General features: G+C 33.7%; 2 protein-coding genes across 3 annotated transcripts in view; one reads left to right on the forward strand and one right to left on the reverse strand.

The window, feature by feature from the left end:
* The window catches only part of LOC149770777 (all-trans-retinol 13,14-reductase-like), a 63,063-nt gene extending 46,749 nt beyond the window's left edge, over positions 1–16,314 (reverse strand). The window contains exons 1-2 of the mRNA XM_089949136.1: positions 16,020–16,314; positions 3,612–3,794 (exon numbers count right to left, since the gene is read on the reverse strand). Coding sequence (XP_089805262.1) covers positions 3,612–3,794; positions 16,020–16,224 — 388 coding nt within the window. The 5' untranslated portion in view covers positions 16,225–16,314. The remainder of the gene's footprint in view (positions 1–3,611; positions 3,795–16,019) is intronic.
* Positions 16,315–16,436: 122 nt separating this feature from the next.
* Positions 16,437–27,780, forward strand: part of LOC149770778 (F-box/WD repeat-containing protein 8-like) — a 49,948-nt gene continuing 38,604 nt past the window's right edge. For both annotated transcript variants that reach the window (XM_089949126.1, XM_089949127.1), the window contains exons 1-4: positions 16,437–17,048; positions 17,788–17,892; positions 22,404–22,568; positions 25,982–26,070. In XM_089949126.1, coding sequence (XP_089805252.1) covers positions 16,524–17,048; positions 17,788–17,892; positions 22,404–22,568; positions 25,982–26,070 — 884 coding nt within the window. In that variant the 5' untranslated portion in view covers positions 16,437–16,523. The remainder of the gene's footprint in view (positions 17,049–17,787; positions 17,893–22,403; positions 22,569–25,981; positions 26,071–27,780) is intronic.

Genomic DNA, 27,780 nt, shown 5'->3' on the forward strand with positions numbered 1-27,780 from the left:
GATGTCCATCTGGTCACATTATCATGACCCCAGTCCTAACACTAACCCTTAATGTTGAGTGCCAAGCGAGGCAGCTGTTAGTACCATTTTTGTATAAGTCTTTGGTATGGCTTGGCTGGGAATTGAGCCCATGCCCTCTTGCATCCGAGTCAGATGCTCTAACCACTAGGCCACTGGAGTGGTCTTGTTATGATGTCTGCAGTGTGGCAGTTTATAAAGATGTCTGGGAGTGGGGCATCAAGCCGCAGACATGTAGCATCATCTCCCTCCCAGTCACGTTATCCAGATAAGAGACTGACTAGTCCTAACACTCCCCTCTTAATGCTGAGTGCCGAGCTAGGCAGCTGCTAGTAATATTTTTTTATAAGTCATTGGTATGACTTGGCCAGGGTTCTAACCCATGACCTCCTGCATCTGAGACAGACACTCTAACCACTTAGGCCACCTGAGCATTCTGACATAATTATTTATGTCATGCTTTATGTAGTACATTATAGCATAGAATATATATCACTGATTCCATTTGTAGATCATATTCACTATTAGTACCCTAATTCTGAGTTGACCTGAAATGAAAGTTTGTCATATTTTTGTTTGATTATTACTTTTTAATCATTGTGGTATTGTTGTATTTTTCAAATTTAAACTGTCTACATAATTATGATTTCTGTGCATGAATGTCACCTTATAAAGTGCATCATGTACTGGTCATGTAAATTTTATATGAAAATGATTACATGTTTGTGCATTCTGAATCAAGGATAAATAAAGTACTATATATCACTTCATTCTTTGTGTATTTAATTAGGTGTCATACAACGTATCTCTCTCTCCACTCATGATCATCTCACTATACAAATTTCTGGACTTGCTTAATTCTTTACTTCCCTACCTTCACTGTACAAACAAAACTACAAATGAATTATCAAATAAATTTCTAATCCCTTCATGATTCTTACAAATACAAAAGATGTACTAATATGTTTACACAAAAGAAATTGGGGACTTCAAAAATTTAAGCCAAAGGTTTCCAAAAATGATACAATTGAAGTCTTGCATTTCTGATTCAAAAAATGAGTATCGTCACAATAAAGGACTTCAGCACCTTGAATGTGTTCTTGAGAGTTCTAAACATGAAATCTACCAAAATCATCAAGTTGGGCATGAATAGCTTTAACCTCATCAATGAAGAAAAATATTAATAGGGAATATAGTCAATGCTGACATGATTGTTTTTAAAACAATGCCCACTTTTAAGTACAGGTTTCAGATTATAAACATGCACTGTGTTCCTATGATTGTTTAGGTCTTTTGTTATGTTTATTACACAACTGTAGCCTAGGTAGGAAAAATTTAAGTCCAACATGAAAATTATGCAAATTCTGACAATGTCACAGAGTTAACCAGAGTGCATCTCTGGTGTTCCTATGATTGTTTAGGCCTTTTGTTATCTTTATTACACAAATGTAGCCAAGGTAGGACAAATTTCAAGTCCAACATGAAAATTATGCAAATTCTGACAATGCACTTTGCTTTGTCAACCATTGTTTTAGGTACAAAACAGCTAAACTTTTGTTTATTTGTTTAACTCAGGTTACACCTGTGTCTTGACTCCGGCGACTATATTTTTACATTATTATGTTTCAATTTCAAATTGTTTTAGCCATTGTTCCACATTACATATTTTAAGAGAAAATTCAGCTTTAAAACTAATTATAATATGGTTGTAATAGGAGTGTTGCAAATAAGATAATGCTTTGATCTCTTCCTCTTGCCATTTGAAACATTTTTTTTAGAGATGCATAGCGAAACCAAGCACTTTTCAGTAGATATTTGTATCAGCTTATGTTAACAATGAGCACCATCCTGGGTCGGAGGGTAAGATCGGATATTTCCACTTTTTCTCCAACATTGTATTCTATTAATTGTACATTTAACAGAACCCAACTACATGCACTGGTCCATGTACTTACAGGTACTTATTAAATTTAATTTGCACCAATAAACCTTTACTATGTTAAAATACTATTTTATAAAATAAATTCAAAACTTGTACACATACAGGGCTGAGCAAGTCCCATAGCCCGATGTCCCGGACTAGTCACTTTTGAAGTCGGACAAGTAAAATTTTCCAAGTTGCTAGTCCAGGACAAATGCTTTTTAAGAAAAGTCGGGCTAGTCCTTATTTTCGTGCTTTAATCACTATATCTACCTTTATTTGGCCAATCATGCCATCCGGGCGTTCTGAATACTTAATTCTACCCCACTTCATGTATACATTTACATCCTGTTACCGCAGGGCTAAGCAACCAAATTATCGGCAAATCAAAACATGTCAAGCAAAAAAAAGCCAGGATCATCAATTAGCAGTGTTGTAAGCGGTTTTGTTGCAATGAGTTTACTCAATCTAGATCATAATGAGCGGCTCACTATGATTTTAATCTAGCGAGTCAGTGTAATGAAATTAATGAAATGTACTTTACCGACATCAATCTTGGTTTCCTTTATGAACTGATTAAATGACAGTAATGATTCTTTAATTTATAATTGATTATACAGATGATTAACTTCCAAGTGAGATATTGTGTTTGAAGCGAAACAATTATGCTAAATAAAGAGCCATTTCAGTTCGTATTTAAAAGAGAAAACTGATGTTATGATCACTTTATAAGTAGTTGTCAAGCAAGCTGATAGTTACTCTGTGGATAAAATGAGTTTGCAAAATTATTTTCGCAAGGAAGGTAATAACGGCGATTTGGAGAAGGTAAATTTGTTTGAAAATGGAGGGATAAAATGTAAGCCGGATACTGAGTGTGCGGTAGCTATTTCTGAGTGTGAACGAGGATTTAGTTCAATGAACTTAATCAAGACTTCTTTAAGGAATTCCTTAAACCAAAAGAGTTTACAAATGCTAATGAACATTTCTGCAAATGGACCATAGCTTGAGGACTTTAACCCAGACAGAGCTATCAACTGCTGGCTTAGTGCTGGTACAGGTGGCAGACATATACATGGACATATTTTCAAATCCATCAGCCAAAACATATATACAAGAACCTGAAGAAGCCAAATGTATAACAACCAATGTTTTTGAAAAATTAAATTCTTTTAAGAAATAATTATGTTGTATATTATTTTCTTTTCTTCTATGGATTAAGTACATACGTCTCATCAAATCTCGGTAAGTGATTACCATTTTGGGACCAGTGAAAAGTAAGGTGGGACTAGTGAAGAGAAAGGTGGGACTAGTGAATTTTCTGAAACCACTTGTCCTGGACTAGTTGTTAAAAAAATAATTTGCTCAGCCCTGACATATATCTCTGAAAAGTATGGAGGATGAAAAACATAATTTCTACAGAAAGAGGACAGATTTTGTTTTAATAGAGAACTGTAAATGCATGCATGTAATATTGTACAAGTAATCAGAGACAACTTTGCCTTTTGTATGCTATATAGGTAACAGGGTAAATAGCAAGTCCCTGCTGTATCATTTTGAAGAAACAAGATTATGTACTCACATCTTCAAAATCCTCGAAAAAACAAACATGATTTAGTCATTATTGATTTAATATAATGACTGATGGACTATGAAAAACTTATGTTACATTAACCTGTATCAAATGCAAATCCTTTATCCACAAAGGTGTGACAGCAACCACCCGCCTGATCATGTTGTTCCAGTACTAAAACTTTCTTTCCAGCTCTTGCAAGAAGTACAGCTGTTGTCAATCCACCGATTCCACTTCCTATAATTACTGCATCTAGGTTCTCCGGCACTTTGTTTGGCTTGAACCCTTGAAAACAGTAGAAAAAAGTCTTTAATCCTTCAGAACACAAAACAAGAGTCCCTAAAAGGGACTTCCACTCAACTAGGCGATAAGAATTTCCAGGAATTCAAGATAAGACCATTTCTTCTTTCAACTTTCAAGTGTATATACCATCTCTGAAATTCTTTTGCAGTAACAAGATTTTCAAATTAGTTGATGTGTTACAGATATTGGATTTCTCCATCTTAATTTAGGATAAAGCAGACATAATTAGAAGTCTTTTGTTGAAAACTCCATGTCATAATGATCCTCTATTCTGGGGGAATAGTGACTAGATTTTAATACAGCTGATGTGGCATCCATATTGGATGTATGACTGGCACCGTTTTCATTCAGGAGCAATGTGACATCATAAGATATTTTTGGGAAAACCACAGGTTAATATATCCATCCATGTAAGTGGAGTTGCAATAGTAAGATTTTCAAGATGGCCACTGTGGTAGCCATACTGAACATCAGATTGGCACAATTTCATTTAGGGGGCGTTCACCAGTTATTAAGTACTTTTGAGAGAGTGACGTATATAAGGTGAAGTTGTCTGCATTTAAAACAGGCACAATGGAGAGAATCTGGCATACCTCTATGCTACATTAATGTAATGTGGATATTTCTTTGGATATTCTACTTTTGGAAATTGTACATGATCTAAGCACACTGGTAACTAAAATGACTGCTCCCTTGTGCTTAAAAATTAGCCTGAATTAGTCTAAAGTACACTTTCCATAGCAGCTATTAAAAAAGGGAAAATAAATTTTACCAGATTAGACAATACCAGCTTCTGAAAGTGCAATGAATGAATTACCAAATATATAAAACGTAAAAATCGTTATCAGCTCTTTTTTATACAATTTACCTCTGAAGTTCAGGAAGTGAAAATGACCAAGTGGTGCAAGCACTTTTTTGAAAGGTGCACATCTGGAGTAAGGCCAAGCTGTATACTCTATAACCCATATTACACCCATCAATCATAAACCAAAATAAAAGGAATTAAAGGTTCCTTGAATTATACCCAAGATATACAAGGTCTTTTTTAAATAGAAAGTATAACTAGTGAGGAAAGCCAGGGAAATTCTTTTTCTTTAAAATTCTAACCCTATGCAAAATGTGAAACTGTAGAGCGCCACCTTAGGTCCAAGCAGATATCCCAATAAGTCTTTTAGTCAAAACCCCTTGCTGACATGATCATCCATGACTGGCACACCATTTTCATCCAGGAGCAACTGGTTATCATAAGATGTTTTTTTAATGACAACCCCATGTTAATATGGTCATATGGTTTAGTTAAAGACAGATCTCTTCTCATAGGATCATCAATAATCAAAGGAGTAAGAACAAGAGGGTTATATAAAACTGACGTAAAAACTCATAGAGGTGCTACTATTAACACTATTACAGAAAAAATATTGGAAATGGATATGTCACCATATCATACTGTAATTCTTCTCATTGGTGGCAATAATTACAGTAATGGCCAATCTTTGAAGGGCATTGAGGATGATTATGAAAGTTTGTTGTATGCCATCAGGTCCAAAAACGCAGAGTGTAAAATAATCATCTCAGGTCTACCGCCAAGAAGGGATGCACTTATGACTCAACTAAATGACACCCTAAGTATGTTGTGTGAAAATTTCCAAATACTCTTTGTTCCGCAATACTGGACCTTCTTCAAAGACAATCGAGTGAACCAACAATTGTACCAGCGAGACCAAATCCACTTGTCCAACAGAGGTACTGCCATGCTCCTTAGGAATATAGACCAGTACATAAGACTTATAAAAGGGGTTAGGCATGAGTCAGACAACTGCTTGTATTGTGGAGAGCACGGTCATGTAACACAGCGGTGTCTGCATGGAAAACAGATTCGCTGCCATCTTTGTAATGAACTAGGACATAAGCAAAAGTTGTGCACATACCAACAGGTAGAAGGCTATGATGTACAAGCCTATGCAACACATATCCAGCAACAAAATGCATTAGAATATGTGTACACTTTTCAATGTAATAATTATAATTCTATAAACAGGTTTCAGGCACTATCTGATTTGTGTACAAAGTGCAACTTGTTAACATGTAAACAACTGTGTGATACTGTTCAAGTTACTTCTCCCTCTGAGGCCCCCCAAGTGTCTAATATGTTAATGTCTTCTTGTATGTATGTAAATCAGTCTCATATTGACCATTCTCAAATATCCACTACATGTGGTCATGGTACAACAGATGGATCTTGTATGTTATCTTCTTCATATGTTTATGTAAATAATCAAGGCAATGTAAAGAAATCTGTCAAGTCTAAAAACAATATATGGCATACTACCTTGTCTGAAGATCAATCCTCTGATCAAAATTGTCATGTATTTGGCCTCCTCAAAAGAGGTCTGCAAGTAATCAACCTAAATATTCAACACATCCTCCCTAAACTGAATGAGATAAAGTTAATATTACAGCAAACTAGATCAGTCAATATTCTAGGTCTATGTGAAACCTTTCTTTCCGATGATACTGATGATTTGGCTCTCCAAATACAGGGGTTCAACTTTGAAAGAAAAGATAGGGAATCCATGGGGGGTGGGGGTATTCTTCTCTATGTAGACAGTTCCATTAGTTATAACAGACGTGTTGATCTAGAGACTATTGGGGTAGAGAGCATCTGGATCGAAGTAACCCTTGCCCAATCAAAGCCAATACTCTTATGTTCGGTTTACAGGCCACCTAGTTCCACAGCTGATTGGATTGATAGATTTGAGGTTCAAATTCAAAAAGCATTACTTAAGGAAGATTTAGAAATTATCATATTAGGTGATTTTAACATTGACTATATGAAAACTCCACCATTAACATGGATAAGTAGCTTTGAAACTTACAACTTTACTCAATTAATTAACACCCCAACTAGAGTAACGGATAAAAGTGCTACTATCATTGATCATGTCTATACTAATAAACCTGAAAACATAAGTGAAATTAAGGTACCAGTGTATGCACTGAGTGACCACTACCCAGTCTGTATAACTAGACATGTTCCGAAATCATCTAAAAATGGCCAACACATTGAAATTCAATACAGGGACTTCAAACAGTTTGATGAGGAAATGTTCTTAAATGATTTAGTTTGCAAACCTTTCCAATCAGTCTGCACTATAGCTGATGTCAACACTGCCTTGGACAAATGGTATCAGATGTTCAATGCAGCCTTAGACAAGCATGCCCCAATTAAAACAAAAAGGGTTAAACACCAAATTACACCCAAGTGGATTACCCCTGAGATCAATGAGGCTAGGCACCTAAGAGATAATTTCCACAAGAAAAAAGACATGAAAAGCTATAGAAAGTGGAGAAATAAAACTAAGTACCTGATAGATAAGGCAAAAGAGAACTACTATAAACAGGCTATTAATGAAAGTAAGAGTACCAAAACATTGTGGAAGCATCTAAAAGAGCTGAACCCACGCAAGAACAGTTGCCTTCCCCCTAGACTTAAGCAAAATGATGATATAGCAACATCTGTACAAGACATTGTGGAAATGTTCAACAATTTCTTCATAAGCATCTCCAGTAAGAGTATTCAGAACCAGACTAATATCCCAATTGAACTTGATGCTCTTCTATTATTTATAAAAGCTAAAATTCCTGATGAAAATTATTTTTCAATAGCTAATGTTAGTGAAGGTGATGTTTTTGATATGCTAATTAAGGTTAATATTAATAAATCCTCTGGATTGGATGGTATTGGTCCACGAATTCTTAAAATTGCTGCACCAGTAATAACAAAGTCACTAACGCATATCATAAATTTAAGTATAATGAATGGTAATTTTCCAGAAACATTGAAATGTGCAAAGGTTCCACCTATCTTTAAGAAAGGAGAAAAGGAGGATCCAGGAAATTACAGACCAATATCAATTCTACCTGTATTGTCAAAACTATTTGAAAAGCATGTAGCCATTCAGGTCTATAAATTTTTCGAAACATACTCTCTATTTCATAAAGCTCAATCAGGATTTAGAAAGTACCACTCGTGCCAAACAGAACTTACCAAATTAATTGATCTTTGGCTGAAGGAAATGGATAATGGACATATGACTGGGATTGTTTTCCTTGACTTCAAGAAAGCCTTTGATCTTGTTGATCATGAAATTCTGCTGCAAAAGTTGAACTGTTACAGATTTGACAATCCTTCTTTAAACTGGTTTAGATCATACCTAAACCAAAGGTCTCAGCAAGTAAGCATTGGCAATATTAGCTCTCAAACTCGCACTATTCATTCAGGAGTCCCTCAAGGCTCAGTTTTGGGCCCTCTCCTCTTCCTTATCTATATCAATGATCTACCATTAAATAATGAATCCACAAACACAGATTTGTTTGCAGATGATGCAACTTTGTATACATCTAGTTCTGATACTGAAGTTATCCAAATGAAATTAAACTCAGACCTTATCAGAGTCCAAAACTGGGCACAACAAAATAGGATGGTAATTAATGAAGGTAAAACAAAATGTATGATTTTGGGGACATCACAAAAGCTACACAAGTCAGGGAACCCAAAACTGTCTCTTGCAATAAATAATCATCCATTAGAAAATGTCAAACATGAAAGGCTTGTAGGTGTGTCTATAGATAATAATTTATTATGGAATGACCATATTGATAAGCTTTGTAAAACACTGTCATCCAAAATTGCCCTTCTCAGCAGAATCAAGAAATATTTACCTATGGAAACTCGCAATCTATACTACAAGTCATATATTCTTCCAACAATGGATTATTGTTCTAATGTATGGGGAAACTGTGCCAAATCTGAGCTTGACAGGATTTATAAACTTCAGAAACGAGCAGCACATGTAATTTTAGATGCATCTGTTGATCATCCCTCAAAAGCATTATTTACAGAACTCAAATGGCTCACAATATATGACAGGATAGATTTTCACAAGGCAGTTCTTTTATATAAATGTCTACATGGAACTGCACCAGAGTATCTTCAAGACTTATTCAGGCCTTTTTCAGCACAATACCAGTTGAGATCAATATCACATGGAAACATTCTAATACCAAAACCAAGAACAGAGCAATTTAAAAAGAGTTTTCAATACTCTGGTACAGTTCTGTGGAATAAGCTTCCACTACATGTAAAATCTGCTGATAATATTAGAATATTTAAGAAAAGATATCATGAGCATGTATGTGTTTCTAACAGATAATGGAATTTAGTATTTTAATACTAAACATGTTAAAATAAACAGTAATTATTGCCATCTTCATATAATGTGCATTGTTATACTCTCCTTAAGAGGGCCTCAAGGGAGAATAGTCCTTGACTAATGAGTCACCCTCTATAAATAAAGCATTATTATTATTATTATTATTATTATTGAAGAGTAGTAGCGATTTCAAGAAGGCTGCAGTGACAGATATATTAGATGTGAGATCGGTACCTTTTATTCTTTTATGTCCATGAAGACATCACAAGAAGTCTTTTAGTCAAAACCCCCTGTCAATATTATCTTCATTTCAAGTATTACAATATTCTGAAGATGGGTGCATTGGCTGGTAGACTGAACATTATATCAGTACCACTTTCAAACAGGAAAAACAATACAAGTCTTTAAGTGAAACCCTAAGTTGATATGACCATCCATGTAGGACGAGTAGTGATAAGATTTTTAAGATGGCCAATATGGTAGCTATATTGGATATCCTAGCAGCAACCATTTCAGTTAAGCCCAACCATATCATGGGATGAATGCATAAGTAAAGTTTCAAGGCAATGCTCACTGCAAGTAGTTAAGGAGTTGTAGCAATGACAAACTTGTGCTAAGGGACAGACATAAGACAGATGATGCAAGGACAATAGACAGACATAAAACAGATGATGCAAGGACAATGGACAGATGTAAGACAGATGCTGCAAGGACAATGGATATGCATAAGACAGATGATGCAAGGACAACAGATAGACGTAAGACAGATGATGCAAGGACAATGGACAGACACAAGACAGATGATGCAAGGACAATGGACAGACATAAGACAGATGATACAAGGACAATGGACAACATAAATAAAACAAATGATGCAATGACAATGGACAATATAAGACAGATGGTGCAAAGACAATGGACATAAGACAGATGGTGCAAGAACTATGGACAGACATAAGATAGATGATGCAAGGACGATGAACAGACATAAGACAGATGGTGCAAGGATGATGGACAGACATAACAGAAAATGCACATGTGGATCATCCAGGGTAGTATTTGACATTAATGAGAAGTACAAGAACAATAATCTGGACAACATCACTATTTCTAAGCACAGTGATTCTATGAAGCAGTTTATTTAATGAAAAATGTTGAGCCTAATGTAAATTATTTGACATCCTAACTGTTAAACACCAAGAAAGATGAGGAGCCATTTTGTGTAGCAAACTCTTACGGTAATATGCTGCATCTGTATATCAGTTGACCAAAATCCTTTGTTTCTGGTTTTTCATTTTATTTTCTTATGATTTAATAAAAATTAGTATGTTGGCAATGAATGTAAATTTTGCAACATTTATCTTTGTGTTTGCAAAACACATATACCCCCAATTCAGACCAAAACGTCTGTCACAACAAGTTTAAACATTTCAGAAACTTTATTAAAAAAATAATCTGCATGAAAATTTATTTAGGTCAACCACATGTAAATATACATACCAGATTTCATTTGGCTATCTCAAGTTGCTTTTTCATAAGTTTGCTAAAAAGCATATTTTTTTCAAAATGTAAAGTCCACAAAGTTAAATACAATGTGTAAAACACGAAAAATGTTCAAAATGGCCTGAAGATCTATTCAGATTTATCTATATATGAATCCAAATAAGCATACCATATTTAATTTGCCTACCTCAAGTGTTTTTTGCTTGATCATGCTATCAAGGTATTTTTTCAAAGCATTTGTCCCAAAAGACAACTTAAAACTTCTATATTGACCTAAAAAAAACATCTGCCATGTTTATATGCCTACCAAATTTCATTAGTGTATGAAATTACAAACTCTTGCTAACAAGCCTACTGTTACGTTTAGGCTCTTACAAAACGCAACAAGAAAAGAGTGAAGACAACAAGCTTTGTAAAAATTAACAAATATTTTATTTCACTAGAAAAATAAGGTAAAACTGAGAAAAAGAACTTACTGTTTTACAAATCAAATCCAAAATAATCCAAGAATAATCCAATAATTAAAAAATAGAAGGCCCAGTAATATAAAGTCCTAATAAAACTGAGTTTGAATCCTGATGAAATCCAAAATGGAAGGCAATGATGTATGCTGTGGTCAGTGTCGTACTGATATGTCAACAGTTCTTTCTTGAATCACAGAAAATAATATTCCAATTTGAATTCTGTATAAATTTCTATAACTGTCTTTGTCCAAAAATTTATTTAGAGCAAAAGTATTTCCTGGGAAAAATAATCTCTTAGAATCCAAAAAATTTTGAAGAAAAATAAACAAAAATTCATCTCAAACTGGTCACAACAAAACACCTTTAAGTGTCAATGATTTAAAACCCGACTGGCTAAATTCTCTATAAAAAAAGGTGATACACTAATTTAAGATGCAAAACAGATTCCCATATGAGGGTCACATGATCATGTTTCTAGAACAACACAGAAGCATTTTACATGCCTAACATCACATGGTCCCCGTAGCGCCTTGACTAAAACCAACGATTTGTACTCTGGGGAAAAAAATTATTTAAAAAAAAAGTTGTTTACTTCAAATCACTGATTTCTAAATCAAGGTCAGGAACTAGGTCAGCATCTGATATTATTATTGATTATGAAAAAACAGTCTGGTCAAACTTAACTGAATTTCTGGAAATGAATTTCTGGAAAATGTCAAATCCAGGAAAATAAAATTACACTACATTAGCATGTAATGGAATAAATTATTTTTAAAACTAGCAAAGAAATAAATCAAATATACATAACAGTTACAAGGACTGACAGATGGATGTACAGATGTATCGACATTGCTAATTCAAATTTTCTCCACTGCAAAGCAATTGAAGATGCCATAATATTATTAAAGACAGAGAAGTAAAATATTTTCCAAAAAAACATTCAAAACTTAAATTATATTTTCAATATTTATCAGATAAATTAATAACCCACACAATGCAAAAACATTTCCTTTGGTACAGGTGAAGAACATGTATGTGTCTTGAGGCAAAACATATTTCCATAAGATATATTGTCATTCCCATAGATTTCTCCGCTGTATGGAGAATCACCAAGTCCATGCACATACCATCTAGTACCATTATGACTGAATCTATCCTTTCTTTATATGACTTGCCCATTTCATTTGTATGAACAAATATTAAACTCCTGAAAGCCACATAAGTCTGACCATACTGACTTTTCAAATGTGCAAGTAATTATTTACTGAAGTCAAAAACATAGAGGCATACAACTTATCTGACTTCTTTGTATCAGCTTTTTTAATTAAGAGGCAGCTTGAATTATGAATGATAATAATAATAATGATAATAATAATAATAATAATAATAATAATGCTTTATTTATAGAGGGTGACTCATTAGTCAAGGACTATTCTCCCTTGAGGCCCTCATAAGGAGAGTATAACAATGCACATTATATGAAGATAGCAATAATTACTGTTTATTTTAACATGTTTAGAATTAAAATACTAAATTCCATTATCCATTAGAAACACATACATGCTCATGATATCTCTTCCTAAATACTCTAATATTTCCAGCAGATTTTACATGTAGTGTAAGCTTGTTCCACAGAACTGTATCAGAGTATTGGAAGCTCTTTATAAATTGTTCTGTTCTCGGCTTTGGTGCTAGAGGGTTTCCATGTGATATTGATCTCAACAGGTATTGTGTTGAAAAGGGCCTGAATAAGTCCAGAAGATACTCTGGTGCAGTTACATGTAGACATTTATATAAAAGAACTGCCTTGTGAAAATCTATCATGTCATATATTGTGAACCATTTGAATTCTGTAAACAATGCTTTTTAGGGATGATCAATAGATGCATCTAAAATTATGCGTGCTTCTTGTTTCTGAAGTTTATAAATCTGTATGAATAGAAAGTCAGTGTCAAATAAACTTATATTTGTTTTATCATCATATAACAGTACCATGTACAAGATGACCCACCAATCCAGATAAGGCAAAATTAGAGTATGTGGGAAGCAGGTTATGGAGTTACACAGTACAATTATCTGCCGATAAAACAAATACCAATGCTATTTAACTGTTTAATTCCAACTGAAACCCCATCATTATTGATTTTGTACAGAATCATTCAGACTAAAGAGCATTTTGTGAGGAGAAAACTCTGACTTATGAAAGCCCATTCACCTCTGAGAAAAATAAAGAATGTGTTCTTAATTTCAGCAAGGCCATTCATATTACAATGGAATGGATATAATTTTCAAGTTGAATCAAAACATAATGTAGAACATATTATTTTGGTCAATGGAGTGAAAATAGACTGATTAAGAAGAAAAAGTCACTGCTCAAGAGATTTCATTAAAAGTAACTTAAAATGACGTTGGCAACATTATGAGAAATAAAGAAGGCATGGATAGTAATAAAATCATGTATGTTCATGATTCATCAGTAAGCCTGAATGAAATGGAAATAAATTTTAGGACCTACCAGATGATTCAACATCGGATGGGTAACGAAATCAGCAGACTGAAAAAAAACTAGATGTTCTACTTAACAGAGATTGCATTACATGTACAACTAAGAGGCACAGTATATGTAAACTGTTTTCTTCAATGGAAACGTTGTTCTTGTGGGACCCCTCAAAAAAATTTCTATATAACAGACTCAATATATTGATTACACTTTCAGGAATTAAATATATGTTATTTCATTCACCACTCTTTTTGTTAAAAATATTTTTTACTTGCCACTCATGGGAAATAAATTTTCTATTCGTAATTGTCATTTCTTTACTTCTCAGAGGGAGTAGACTTTGGACTCAAGCAGATTGTGTTTTACAGTGTTTTCCTTTATTAATAAAGTGTTATTTGTGTATTCTTTAAGCATACTCACATGATGTGCCAAGCATATGTGTTATATTCAGAAGTAAACATTTTATATAAAATGTACTGAAATAAGAATATTTATTTATAGCGGGGAAAATGCTATGAAAGATGATGGGGAATAAAAAATATACAACTGGATCTTAACTTACACAACACCCTACAGTATCATGGATATTCCTGGGTATTTAAAAGAAAGGCAATTACCTATAGGACCAGATAAGTCAATGTATGGTTTACAAGAAACACCTAAATCACCCCAAATGTACCTGAAATACTCCCAAATATACATTTGATATGCCTAGTATATATAGGTGATTCAGGTGTCATATATTAAATAACAATTTTAGAAAAGTAGGTAAGTTGCAGAAGATGGTTAGAATTTTCTCTGCATAGCTTAACAATTGCATAATTACATGCATGTTTTGATAACATTCATGTATACTGTTCATAGATATAAAATCTAGCTCTATTTTGAATTTTATAAAATTGTTTATAATGATAAAAATTTGTACTACTAAATACATGTTAATTTTGTTGTTGTCTTCTCTGTTATTTTATAAATGGTTTCTTGGAAAAAATAGATAAGCATTTCAAAATTAAATTAAATTTGAATAACAAATATGAAATATTAACTAAGTAAAAAGGTGTATGAATTCTACCTTTGAAGATAAACAAACATGGGGAAAACAGTATGACAAAATATTTTAATGAGATTATTTAGCTGGAATTTAATTAATTTAATAAAATAATTGCAAATTTGTGTATTGGGATAATCTTGGTAAAAACAAATCACTTATCAACTTTTCTGAAATTTTGTCAATTGCATGATACACAAAGAACATACACTGTTTATATTAAAAAATTATGGTGTATTTGTGATATATTTTATGCACACCTAAATATGCTTTTAATACGTGTACTTATGATACTCTATAAAGATATCATACAAGAGTCAAGTACTGAAAATGTTTACATCATTCAAAAATATTCAAAGTGTCATGTATATTTGATTTAATTTATATTTTATTTAATTTAATTGCTTGTTTGTAAGTTTTAAAATCTTTTTATTTTCAATTTCAATACATGTCACAGTAATGTGATTTTGTTTACTAGGAATTTGATATTTTCCAGAAAATTCAGTTTGACCTGAATCTTTTCACAAACACCTAATAATAAAAACACGGTTTCTATTTTTGACTTAGTTCCTAACCTTGATTCAGAAATCACTGAGACAAGTAAACAACTTTCTATTTTTATTTTATTCTTGTAGTAAAATGATTGGTTTTTATCAAGGTCATGCTAAGAGCATGTGACTTTAGACTGTAATCAGCCCTATTTCGCAATTCTGTTTTCTTTTTAATTGCACAGTATTTAGATTTAATAGTGATGTTTAGAGAGATATTTCTCAGTTGGGCATTACACTGGAAAGTGTTTGTTTGTGACCAGTTTGAAGTTATATTTTAATTTTTATTCAAATAATTTGGATTCTAAAAGATTAATTCTTTTTCCTGGAAATATTTGAGTGCTGATACAAAATTCATGAACAAAGACATTTCTCAAAATTTTATTCAGAAATTCAAACACTGGAATATTATTGTTTGTGAATCAACAAAGAACTGTAGACACGACTGCACAATACTGACTACAGTATACTTCATCACCTTCCATTTTGGATTTTTAGTCTGAACTCAAACTCAAATTTAATTAGAACATTTCATTACAAGAGCTTCTAAAATTTAATCTATGGATTATTCTTGAATTAAATTCTTAAAACCGTAAGTTCTTATTTTTTTCCATTTTACAATATTTTTCCTGGGAAATAAATTATTTGTTAAATTTTTCAACGCTTGTTTTTACTCTTTCTTTTGATAATGTTTATTAGAGCCTAAACACATAACATAAGACAAAGAAATAAACAAATAACTTGAATGAGATTTTATACAAACCAGTAATATACATGAGCATGTTTTACCAATGCACACCAAGCCACTTTTCTATTTTCGTGCAATATATGCCTAAAGAACTGTATATTAGGTGTATCAAAGGTATATTTGATGAACAATTTGGTTTATTGAGTGTTTCGTGCAACCCATTATCATGTATGCTATTCTTACTTTGCTTTAGAACTTTGTTCCTGGTGGCATGATCAGTCACCAATTCTTTGGGAGGTTTCACCCACTGCGCAGAGAATGGGTTAGGGCCAGGCTTCGGCCCAGAGAACATCAATGACAGACAATACACAAAGACGTACAGTAAGAGCAAAGATATAAGAAGAGATGGACTGGACAAAAGGTATTCAAAAACTGTTCCTAGCACCATGCTGACTGTGTTAATCTGACACCTTCCCTTTTACCAAGATGACAGACCGATCGAAGTTCAGGTTTGTATATACGCTGGGGGTCGTATTCGCGTGATATATGATATATATGAGAGCGTTTTAACCAGTCTGAAGACTTATCTTTCAAACGATTGATTTTCTTTGTAATTGAAATAAGCGTTTAACGACAAAGAATCAAAGCGTCTACCCTTCATCGAAAATTGTTCTGCTTCAACATTATTTTTGTTTTTTAGCTTGATTATATACCGTATATTTTTTTTTAATACGGCAGATCTTAAGTATGGCAGTAAACGAGTTGGAAAAGTTTAGAGATCAGTGGAAAAAAGAACTTTGGTTGAATAAGGAAACGAAACAAATTCGGGACCATGTAGAGACAGGTGACAGCGACACGGGAAACATTATCAACCGTGCTTCTATTTCCAAAGACTCAAAATCAGCTGAAAACAATGATCATTGTCGATGTAGTAACGGTGTACTATGCAAGTTTTGTAAAAACATTCATCCAGCGTTTCGAGGGATACTTGGGGAAGATGCTCTTGCGCGTAATACAATGTACTACCCATTTTCCATCGTTGGGAACTTGTTACATGAAGGTTCTCATTCTGGAAAATCAGAGGAATGTAAAAATGATGTAAACAAGACGTTAAAATCAGTTGCTCAAAGTGAGCTTCCAGAGGCAAGGAAAAGGAAAATTACTGGAAGTAATTTGGAGAAGAAACGGCTGAAAATAGAGGATATTTTTGCACAGAGACTTGATAAATGGCAGGCAAAAGAGAGGTTTTTAGATGTCTTTATTGCCGACTTGGTAGGTTATTATTGGAGACATGTGTCTTCTATTTATATAATCTTCTGTAGGTTTATTGCAACCTGTCATGGACAAGGACAACTTAGTCTTAGCATGGTCCATTAATGTAAGACATATTACATATTATTTATGTTTTGATGCCACATCTTACTGCTCAAATAACAGCCTCGTGTAGCATGTTTCAGTCTTGATGGAATGAGCATGGTAGCCAAGACCCAATATTCTGGTATGCCTTGGGCTCCATGCACAAGATTTGATGAACCCTGAATTTGTAATTTTCTCATGGGACTCTTATATAAATATAATTTACTATTGAGGAAAAATCCTCTTGTCTTTATTCATCTGTTAGTGTTACTTGTCAGTCTCATTGGCTGTAAATTTCACAAGCTGCAGTCTAGGATCCATTTTTTTAACCTTTTGATCCAACTATTTTTCTCTTCCCCTGCTGTTGAATGATGATAATACATTAAGGAACAGTACTGCATATTATAACATATTTTCATTTACACACTTTCTTCCTTTTAGACTTGCCACTACAAAAAAATTTTGTTTTTCATATACTTGTATTAATGCAGGTTAGAGTTGAGAAGAAAAAACAATTTTAGCAAAATCACCTACGGTATTCAAGAATACACACAAATTGGAAAAATAACTAAGTTAAATGACAGTTTTGTGAGTAAGTAATTTAATTTCTTGACCTTTAAACAAATTTACTTGTCAGTGTTTTATAATTTTTCAGGATGAAATAAACGAAATTCCATTTTTTGATACAACATTGCCAAGAGAAGTAGCCATTCATATCTTTAAGTATCTGGATACAAGAGATTTATGCAGCTGTGCTCAGGTAAGATATAACTAGAGATTCAAATACTCTTCCACAGCATAAAAGTTTCTAAAAATTTACAACTTTTACTACTACTATATATATATTCATTTAAGTAAAGTGCAACTGCAAATGGCACAGACCCAGATCTGCCATCACAAAATGTGCTGGCAGATCTGGGTCTCTGCAGTTTGTTATGTTTAATCATTTGAATAGATAAACATATACTCTAGTCTGCAAAGTGCATTATGCAATGGCAGATCAGGATCTGTATTGCTTGCAATTTGACTTAACTGTTAAGCAAGTATAATTGTCAGGTGTCAAGGTATATATAAGAATAGGAGTGGTTTGCAAGACATTGGGAAAGGTGATGGAAGCATGAGTATCAAGAGCATGAATCAAGACATACAGTGTCACACCTAGAATCCCAACTGCAAGGGACACTGTGTTCTGCAGACTCCAAATCTGGGGGACACAACATTTTAAAGGGACACAGGAAAACAGTAGTGCATAATGCACTAGTAGCACTATAAAAAAAAAGGTGAGATAATCTGTGCCTGACAGTTTTGCCTTCTTACAGGGTTCTTGTGCCATCATGATTTTAAGGAGGTCCTGGAATCCAACTGGAATTTGAATTCAACAAAAAATATCATAGAAACCTCCTTGAAATTTACTTTTTGTCATAAAATGTCCTAGAATTTGATATTAAAATGCCAAGCTAAAAATTTTGTTACAGAAATTGTTTTATTTTTCCACTGCAACTTGCACTGAACAATTTTGCAACAGTCATCATGTTATGTCAGTAGCTATGGTTCTGGTAACTAAGAAATTGTTGCACATGTGCCTTCAGCTATGGTATTGTGTATTTAAAGTATTACTATCAGACTTTAAAAATGACTCCTGAAATTTGTCTTTTATTTTCTCTTTAAAATCTCCTGGAAAACTTTTAGAAAATAAAAATCATTAGGATGCAAAAATCCTTATCTTGACCTGGTCATCTGCACTGTACTGTGATAATTTCCTTGCATTATTGTAATTAAGGTTTCATCATATGCACAAGTAAATCATGAAAACAACAATATCTTTGAATATCTGCTTAACTTGAAATGAGCCATATCATGGTAGTTTCCATTCTGGATCTTGCTGTCATTTAATTTAAGAGTTCTGTTATTATCTACTAGCATTTACTATAATAACTACCCATTATGTTCTGGGTTACTTTTCTTTTAAAATTAATAAATGATTGATTGAATGTGTATATTTTAGCCTTGAAAGTACTTTACTTTAGTTGGCATCAAAGACTTTACATTGCAACTCAGCTAGATATTGCATATATTGAATATTTTCATTGCCAGTAATTGTCTTTAGCAACTTTTGCCACAGCTAGTGCCAACATTGATGTGGATGGAAATCCACTTAAAAAAAGTCATACACATACATTTCAACTTTTTGTGACCAAAGAAGGTGCACCTGTAGAATTAATTGGAAAAAACAAAATTGCCTGCAATTCCATGCTCAATGTCTAATAGCAGAAAAAATTTAAACAGCAGTAGTCTGTATTTGCCCTTTAACTTTACTACCAATGAATAACTTTTGAATGACTTCATGAATTGAAATCAGACTTTGTATTATGCCTTAAATTAAGATGATCTTAATGCCATTTTCTAGAAAATTTTATGGAGTTATGGTCTTTGTTTGATATAGCACTTTGCTTTCCATTTCTGCTCATTAACTTTTGAAGAACTTCATATATTGAAACCAGCTTTCATATAATGTTTTGTGCTAAGAAGACCTATGGCAAGTTTGATTTTTACTACTTTCTGGCAGATGTTCATATAGTTATGGCCGATGTATGACATAGACCTTTGTCATTTTAAATGCATCATAAAATTGGGGGCATCTGTGGCATATGAACACATTTTTGCTTTTTATTAGCTCTAGCGGTCATTGATTGAAAGTGCTTATAGGATGACCTGTTGTCCAAAAATTGTCAGCTGACATCTATCTGTAAGACCATTAGCACAGGTTTGTTATCACTGCTTCTCCTAAACTATTCTGAGGATTGCCATAAAACGTGACACTCATGTTCACCTCAGTGTTTAATTGGTTTTTATTGAAAATGGTGATGTTTAAGTATCCAGTATGGCAATCACAGCAGCCATCTTGAAGTTAATATTGCTAGTTCAACTGTCAATGGATGGTCATAACAATCAGTGCTCAAAATATATGATAGCCTGATGCCTGTGGTCTCTCTTATTTCAGAACTGGCCCATCCTGAATTCCAGGTGAGGAGCCCCTCAGGCTCATCCAAAAACCTAATTTACCTGAGAAAACTTTGACTGCACTGATGAAATGTGTAAATTTATTTTCTTGATTTTTACCTGCCACAACTTGCCATGTCATGCTAAAAACATAGTTTTTCCTCTGAAAATCAATATATGATTTTCAGTAATCTTCAAAAATAGAACAAAACTTTAAACACTTAAGTATATGCAAATTACATGTAGCATGGATAATTGGTATGCAGTAATGATTGGAGCTGATGTATTAGATTTCTTTGGGCAGTTTAAATAAAGGCAATTATAAGGCAGTAAGGTCAGGTATAAACCACCATTGCATGGTTTGCATAATTGGCTCAAGATAGCTAGTGTGGTGCATTTGAAAACTGCAATGGGTGTGCCCATTGTGGTAATTTGCATAGGTAGAAAATATCATGAAGTGGAACAACCTTATATAGGTAAACCAGACAAATGTCTGGTGTGTTTAGGTGATCAAAAGCTATTAGATATCATTGCCTTGAATGAGAATGCTTTATTCATCTATATTAAAGATTGTTGACAAGTTTGTGACCAGTGGCAATGTTCTTTGAAGTCAGACTTTACCCCATATATATAAAACGGAAAGTATTATTGTTTCACTTGCCAGAATAGTGTTCAAGTGTGATTAATTTTTTTAAGGCAATTTGGAAAGCAAAGCAGGCAAAAATAAATTTCAGAACTCTTAGTTGATGGAGTTTTACTTTGTGAAGAATGCCTTCAAAAGGGGTTGGGGCATTTAATTTTTGGCATATATGGCTAACAACATATCGACATAAGTCATTTCTGTGTGTACCATGTCTGTTGGAAATGGAGACCACCTGTATGTAACATATTGAACATTCTGATTAGTTAATTGACCTATGCCCTTCAGTATGATTTTAACCATGAAATAGATTGATTAATATCCAGTGATAATCACACGCATATTTTTCTGCACAGTTGCTATGTGTTGATAAAGAATTACCACCCATGCTGGAAAGAGGCATTTAACAGTAGTTCAGGCTTGTGACTTTTTTATAGTCACCAGCACTGGGCCTGTGGCCAAACATTTTTTTTCTTTGAGCACCGATAATATATGCTTTTCACGTAGACTTCTTATGCTGTCTGGTTGGTCAAAAATTAAAATTATGCTGATGTGAAAACCAATATGGCCACCATATTAAAAATCTTTGTGCGTTATTCTTCTTGAATAGAGATGGTCAAGTTGACATTCGGTTTTGACAAGAAGACATCACCGTGATGTTTAGTTGTTCCTAAATGAAAATGGTTCTGCTTTCACATCCAGTATAGCTGACATGGTTGCTGTCTTGAAAATCACATTATTGCTACCCCTGAGTGGATAGTCATATCATCTCAAGGGTTTCAATAAAAAAAAAAACTTTGTATAATAAATATCTAGTTGGTCCTAAATGGCAATGGTGCCTCTCTGACATCCAGTATGGCCATCATATCTGGAAAATCTTGTTATTACTACTTTTCCTGAATGGAAATTGTGCCATTGTGATATCCAATTGTCACACCAGTCACCATCTTGAAATTCTTATCACTATTCTTGTTTTTAAAATTGTTTTATGACCATACTCTGGATCTTATGGATAAATGGAATGGTACAATAAGTAATTTTAAGTATAATGATAAAATCATATTGATTACATCCTAACACCAAAGGAGTGTTAGAGTATTTAGTTTTGATCCAAATTTCTTCAGTGTGAGTATTCATTAACCGCACAATACACTGTATTTTGAAATTTAATTCATTTTAAGGATATAATAGGTTCATTATAACAAATGGCATTCTTTGTTTCGCAAATTGATGAAGACTTAATTATTTAATTGAACCTCATTGTCCAGTTTGCAACATATGAATGCCATGCTATAGTTTTTGGATCCCAGTCAGTAAAAATTTTCGAACATAAATATTAAGCTGTCTTTTACAAATGCTTGCTTTGTAAAAGACATTACTGATCCATGGACATTTACAACTCACTACTGGAACAAATACAGCATTGTGCAGAAATAAGAGATGCATAATAATTCTCCTATGATAAAAACCTGATGATGAATCCATAACCTTTACAAAATTTTGGTAAATGTCTGTGTTAAGATAGCTTCACCTGATGGTAAAAGCCTATTCACGGCTTTTAAACAAATTGACAAGATTCCCCCCCCAACTTATCATTTAGTAAACACTGTACCCATACCATTTTTCTCTAGGTCAGCCGAAGTTGGAAAAGTCTAGCAGAGGATGAGTTACTTTGGTGCAGACTATGCCACAGGCTGGGGTATGAGAAGATCTACATGACAGTGGACAAGTCCAGATGGAAACAGGTGGTTCAGCACAATATGGAAAGGCAGAGGTTTCTTGTTATGAATTGGAAGGTATGGGTGCTTGCTGTAATTACCATTGGATAAGGAAATTTTAACATGACAAAACTCCTTACAGTACAGCTTGTTGTGAAATAATGTGGTGAAAGATCACTGATCTTACATGTAGTTCATGTGCGGCCTAATCAGTTATATAGAGAAATGACCCTCTATAAGAGACCATATTATGTTGGCAGTAGGGGTGGGCTCCCAAAACAGGTTCTACTTCACAAACAAAATTCTCTACACGAAGATTTAAATAATTGTCAGAAATATTCATGATTATTCTGTAGGACAGCATTTTCTGTGTAATCAGTGTTGTTGTTGTGTTTTTATTTTATCAGTTTCTTAGAAAGCTATGGAGATCTATACGGTGAGTGGCCCTGACCTCCAGTTTCTGGTCCTTGACCCTCATTTTCAAAATGTGGTCTGATCTTTTTCATACACTGCACTCTTAGCTACTTATGTTTTAAGGGAAGTGTAGTCTTGGGCATTAAGTTTCAAAATCCTACATAGAATGATGACCAGTGTTTGGTGAATACTGATAATTTGTATGAAAATTGGACAATAGATGGTGAGGTTATAACATTGTAACTTCGTATATTTTATAAAGTGTGACTGTGTTAGACCAACAGTGAACCATACTCATAGTCAGATGAGCTGAGCACCCTGGTCATAATATAATGAGTTATTCATGACTTTGCTTGAGATTTTGCTAGCCATTGTAATTTTGTTTTGTATAAATAAAAGATAGACTGCAAACTGGAGGCAGAGCTTTGGAATTCATTAATAGGGCACAGAAACTAGTCATTGAATCTCGAAAGGAACTGGCAGCTTGCAGGCGTTAGGGAAGAGACTGATAACTAGCCTTAAAATAAATGGTTATGAAATTTTACTTCCCTTTCCTTATCATTGTTTTTGTGTATTTACTATTCTCCACCTTGTTCAGCTTTGTTTACCATATTAATTCATTATCCCCAAATGCCATTTTTTGTGTCATTAGGTAGTAATCTTGTTTTGAGTTCTATAGTGTCATAACAATTTATGATAGATTCAAGTTTATGGAATTGCAGAAAAAGATAAAGATGTAGCTGTACCATGATACTGTGTAATTTAGACTTCTTACTTTAAGAAAGGGGCCACAGATGACCGAGTGGTCTAAGGTGCTCACCTTTACAGATCACCCCATCTCATCTCTCTAGAGCCTTGGGCTTGGCCAGTGTGGGTAAAGCGGCCAGTAGCTTTCTGTGGGTCAGTGGTTCTTACTAGGGTTTACATGGGTTCTTCCTCCACCACTTATACTGTCTGCCATGTATAGCCAGTATTGTGCTGAGAAATGGCATTATACCCCCAAAACAGCAACAAAAATATTAATTTAAAAAATATAGACTAAAAAATTTACTTTTGAGGCCAGATTTTTATTAAGGTAAAAATTCCCCAATCAGTTTAGAATTTGGTCCATTTATCAGCCATCTGCTTACTTGCAGGCAAAATAGTCAATAGAAAGCAGCACCATTTTATTCATCTATGCATCCAGCAAAACAGTAATCTCTGCAAAAGATACGGTTGAATGCAGTTGAAAGTAAAAAGAAAAGAAACCTGTTTCTTGCCCCCTTTTTAGGCATGAATGAAAATAATCACCTGGGGACAATGAGGTTTGGGTTGTATTTTGCTGATGGCACTAAATTTGAATATTTCCAGCTTATTTCATCATTTTATACATTAAATTTGTACATAAATGAAAACAAAAGTAATTCCTTGACAGTTTCATAGAAATTTCTGTATAAATCTATTAACATGAGTGTACCATTCATTCAGCTGCAAATGGCATCGATCCAGACCTGCTGTGACTGTCACATGTTCATAGATCATGATCTGATGGTTTATGATGTAACAATGGATGTGAGTCACATTGTTTATTGTTAGGTGCATGCTATGCAATGCAAAGATAAATATGGGAGAAACACTGATGATCTCGAATGGAAATAGCCTGACCAAATACAGCTCTCCCTCATTATAATGCTATTCATGGGAGTCATAGAATATATTGCCTTATAGTGAGTACATGTATGCATAATGAAGTATAAATAAATTACTTTTCAATTTTATTACACATTATGAAATGGGATCCATGACAATACTTGCCTTATAATAGGATCATGTTGTCATTATAATAAGGGAGTGCTACATTCAAAGTTTGAATGGAAAAAAATGAGCAGTTGTTTCATTTGTTTTGTAGTTTTACACAGCTCAATTTTCTAAAGCTGCTAGAAATGAAGAATCAGAAACAAAAATTAAAACTGAAGAAAAAAAAACACTTTTTTGGTCCAATTTCACGAGATTAACTGACCTTTAACACACAGTTTGAGTTGCTGTAGAGTCCAACTGATTTATCCTTTGTTAATGACTTTGTGTGCCTAGTCTCAAACATTTTAGCATGCATTTAATTGAATTGGAAAAGGAAGGTGAAAATGAGGAAAAAACCAGTTTTCTTCTGACTCATCTCTGCCGATCTGCTTCAAGGCAGGATTGAACCCTGATTAGGTCAAAGATAACAGTTGTATAACTAGAGCAACCTGCCCATTTTGAGGATAATTTGCAACACACCAGGGTCAGCTTGACATTTAATCAAAAAGTCCTTCTTTTTTTTATCTGATTGAAGATTTAAGTATTTGATAACAAATGGGTGTGAGGGCATTTTCCCCAGTAATGCTGAGGTTTGGGCAGAGATCCATTACAAGAAGAATGCCCTCTCATGAGTACCTAATATTTACCCCAAAACATTACAAGTTTGAAATCAACCCTTTTTTTTACAATGCCCAGGTATTTGAATCTCAGGCAATCAATGGTTCTGCAACTTAGAAAGTACTTGCTATGGTCTCAGTTATTTGTTAGTCATGTAGTCATAGATCCAGTACATAAACCAAGACATTTTCCTAAATAATGCACAGTTTGAAGATTTAAGTATTTGATAAAGAATAAGTGAGAGGGCATTCTCACCTATGGCCAATTTATTGGCTGAGGCCTATCATCAGAACATCCTCTTATGAGTGCTTTAGATTTTCCCCCGAAACATTGAAAGTTTGAAATATCAAATATATTGATAATGATGTGTTATGTGAATCTCACACAGGCAGTGGTTCTGCAATTTAAAGTACTTGTTATGGTGTCAGTCATGTGATAATCATAGCTCTAGTATATCAAACAAGACATTTTCTGAAATAATGCACTGATGGAAACAGTAGAAGTAAATTTTATGTTTTACTCATTCACTTGGTTAGGAACTTGTGTCATTTAATCTAACAGCTGTGAATGTAAAATTTATTGTGGATTTCCTAATTTATGCCAGTATTAAATTCTGTCTATATACATTATTTCTGATAAAATATAAATTGAAAATAAATTTTAAAAAATTTCCTGTTTTTCAGGGGCGGATTGGCAAATTATTACAGCTAGAACATTTTAGAGGAAAAGTTCTGTGTGCAGTTGATTCATATGATGAGGTAGTAGTGGCTGGGTAAGTGCCAGCACTTTAAGTTGACCTATTCTTTGTTCTATGGACCATTGTATTACTCATAAAAGATACAGTGGAACCCCGCTATAACGCGATAATTGGGGTCCACAAAATTGGATCGCGTTAATATCGGGGTCACGTTAATGCAGGGTTTTAAAGTATTTTACTTTTTTCAGAGAACAACTCACTGTATTCATGTCTAATGTATATGACGAATAGGGTATCAACACCGTTACTATCGTGCCGTCGTGGAATTCAGTTCATCTATAATGCATGTAATTCCATTGAAAAATGGCACACAGACTTAAAATATTCAATATTTTTTCCCAGATCATTGTGTCTGAATTCAACGTTTAATATATAGTATGAACAGAGCATCAACACCATTTACTTGCCGCGTGATATCATATCGTTGGGGCTTGAAATTAATCCATAAAATATGTAATTCCATTGTAAAAATTGCATACATATGTAAACTATTCAATAATTTTGTCACACATCATTATGTGTCTGAATTCATTGGGAAAAATTGACAGCAAAGTTAGGTTAAGAAAGACGAAGCACGTGTATGGTTCATTATGTTCCAGGGTCTATGAACGGTGTCAGTAAAAATTTCAAACTGCTTAAGTTTTCTCATATGCATTTCCGTGTACATTTATCCATTGCAAATTTCCAATAATTAAGGCTTGTACGCCTATTCGTTTGAATGACTATAACAAGAATAATTACCAATCAACACATGCTTTCAGCGTGCATATAACTTTTACTTCAGATTTTGTGAATATAGAAAGAAACGTGTGAAAACTACTATACTAATCATTGCGCAAAGTGCAGAGAATGACTTGCATTTGTGAACTAGCTTTCCCATAACAATAAAATATTTTTTTTTAAAAATAGGAAATTAATAACGAGTTCATAAACAAACATCATACCCATGTAAAACCCGAGAACTAAGTGCAGTAGGCCTGCAATGATCATAAGTCACTTTTATAAATAAATAAAAAATTAAAGCTGAATGCATGTACAGTTTCATACCCTTTCAATTTCCAGCTAATAAAGCGGACATTATTTACTAGTCAACTGATTGCGTCCAATAACACTGCCAAGCCAGCAAACATGTTGGCAGCTTTCGGTTTTTGATGTTTATTAAATTGTGAGAATCTTTTATCAACCACTGCATTGGCTGCTGCTTGTTTGTGTACACAATTAAAGAAGAAACACATGTCGGCTATTGTTTGAGCAACGATTGTATACAGAATTAATTGAAGACAACCACAAAGATGACTTACTGGCTTTACTCATGGATCAGTAACAATCAGCATTTCCGATAATGTTTATTTTGGCATAACACTTCAAGAACCTGGTGAAATTGTTAAATTTCATAAGCCAAGCCATGATCGTATTATATTCGAATTCATACTCGAACTCTTCCCAAAATGATAATAAACGTTTTACACACTATTTCTCGTACCTTTTAAAAAAAGTATTTTCCCGGGTACGAGAAAAATACACATACATTATTTAATATTTCAGGAACCACGCTACGATGGTATTCTATATCGTATTATACTCGAATTCATACACGATCTCTTCCCCAAAATGATAATAATTTGTTTATTGCGCAAAGTGCAGAGAAGGAATTGCGTTTGTGAACTTGCATTTCCATAACGGTAAAATATTTTTTTTAAAAAAATAGGAAATTAATAACGAGTT

Source organism: Sinohyriopsis cumingii, unplaced genomic scaffold (genome assembly GCF_028554795.1).
Source record: "Sinohyriopsis cumingii isolate HCF-2022 unplaced genomic scaffold, ASM2855479v2 utg002371l, whole genome shotgun sequence".
NCBI classification, from domain to species: domain Eukaryota; kingdom Metazoa; phylum Mollusca; class Bivalvia; order Unionida; family Unionidae; genus Sinohyriopsis; species Sinohyriopsis cumingii.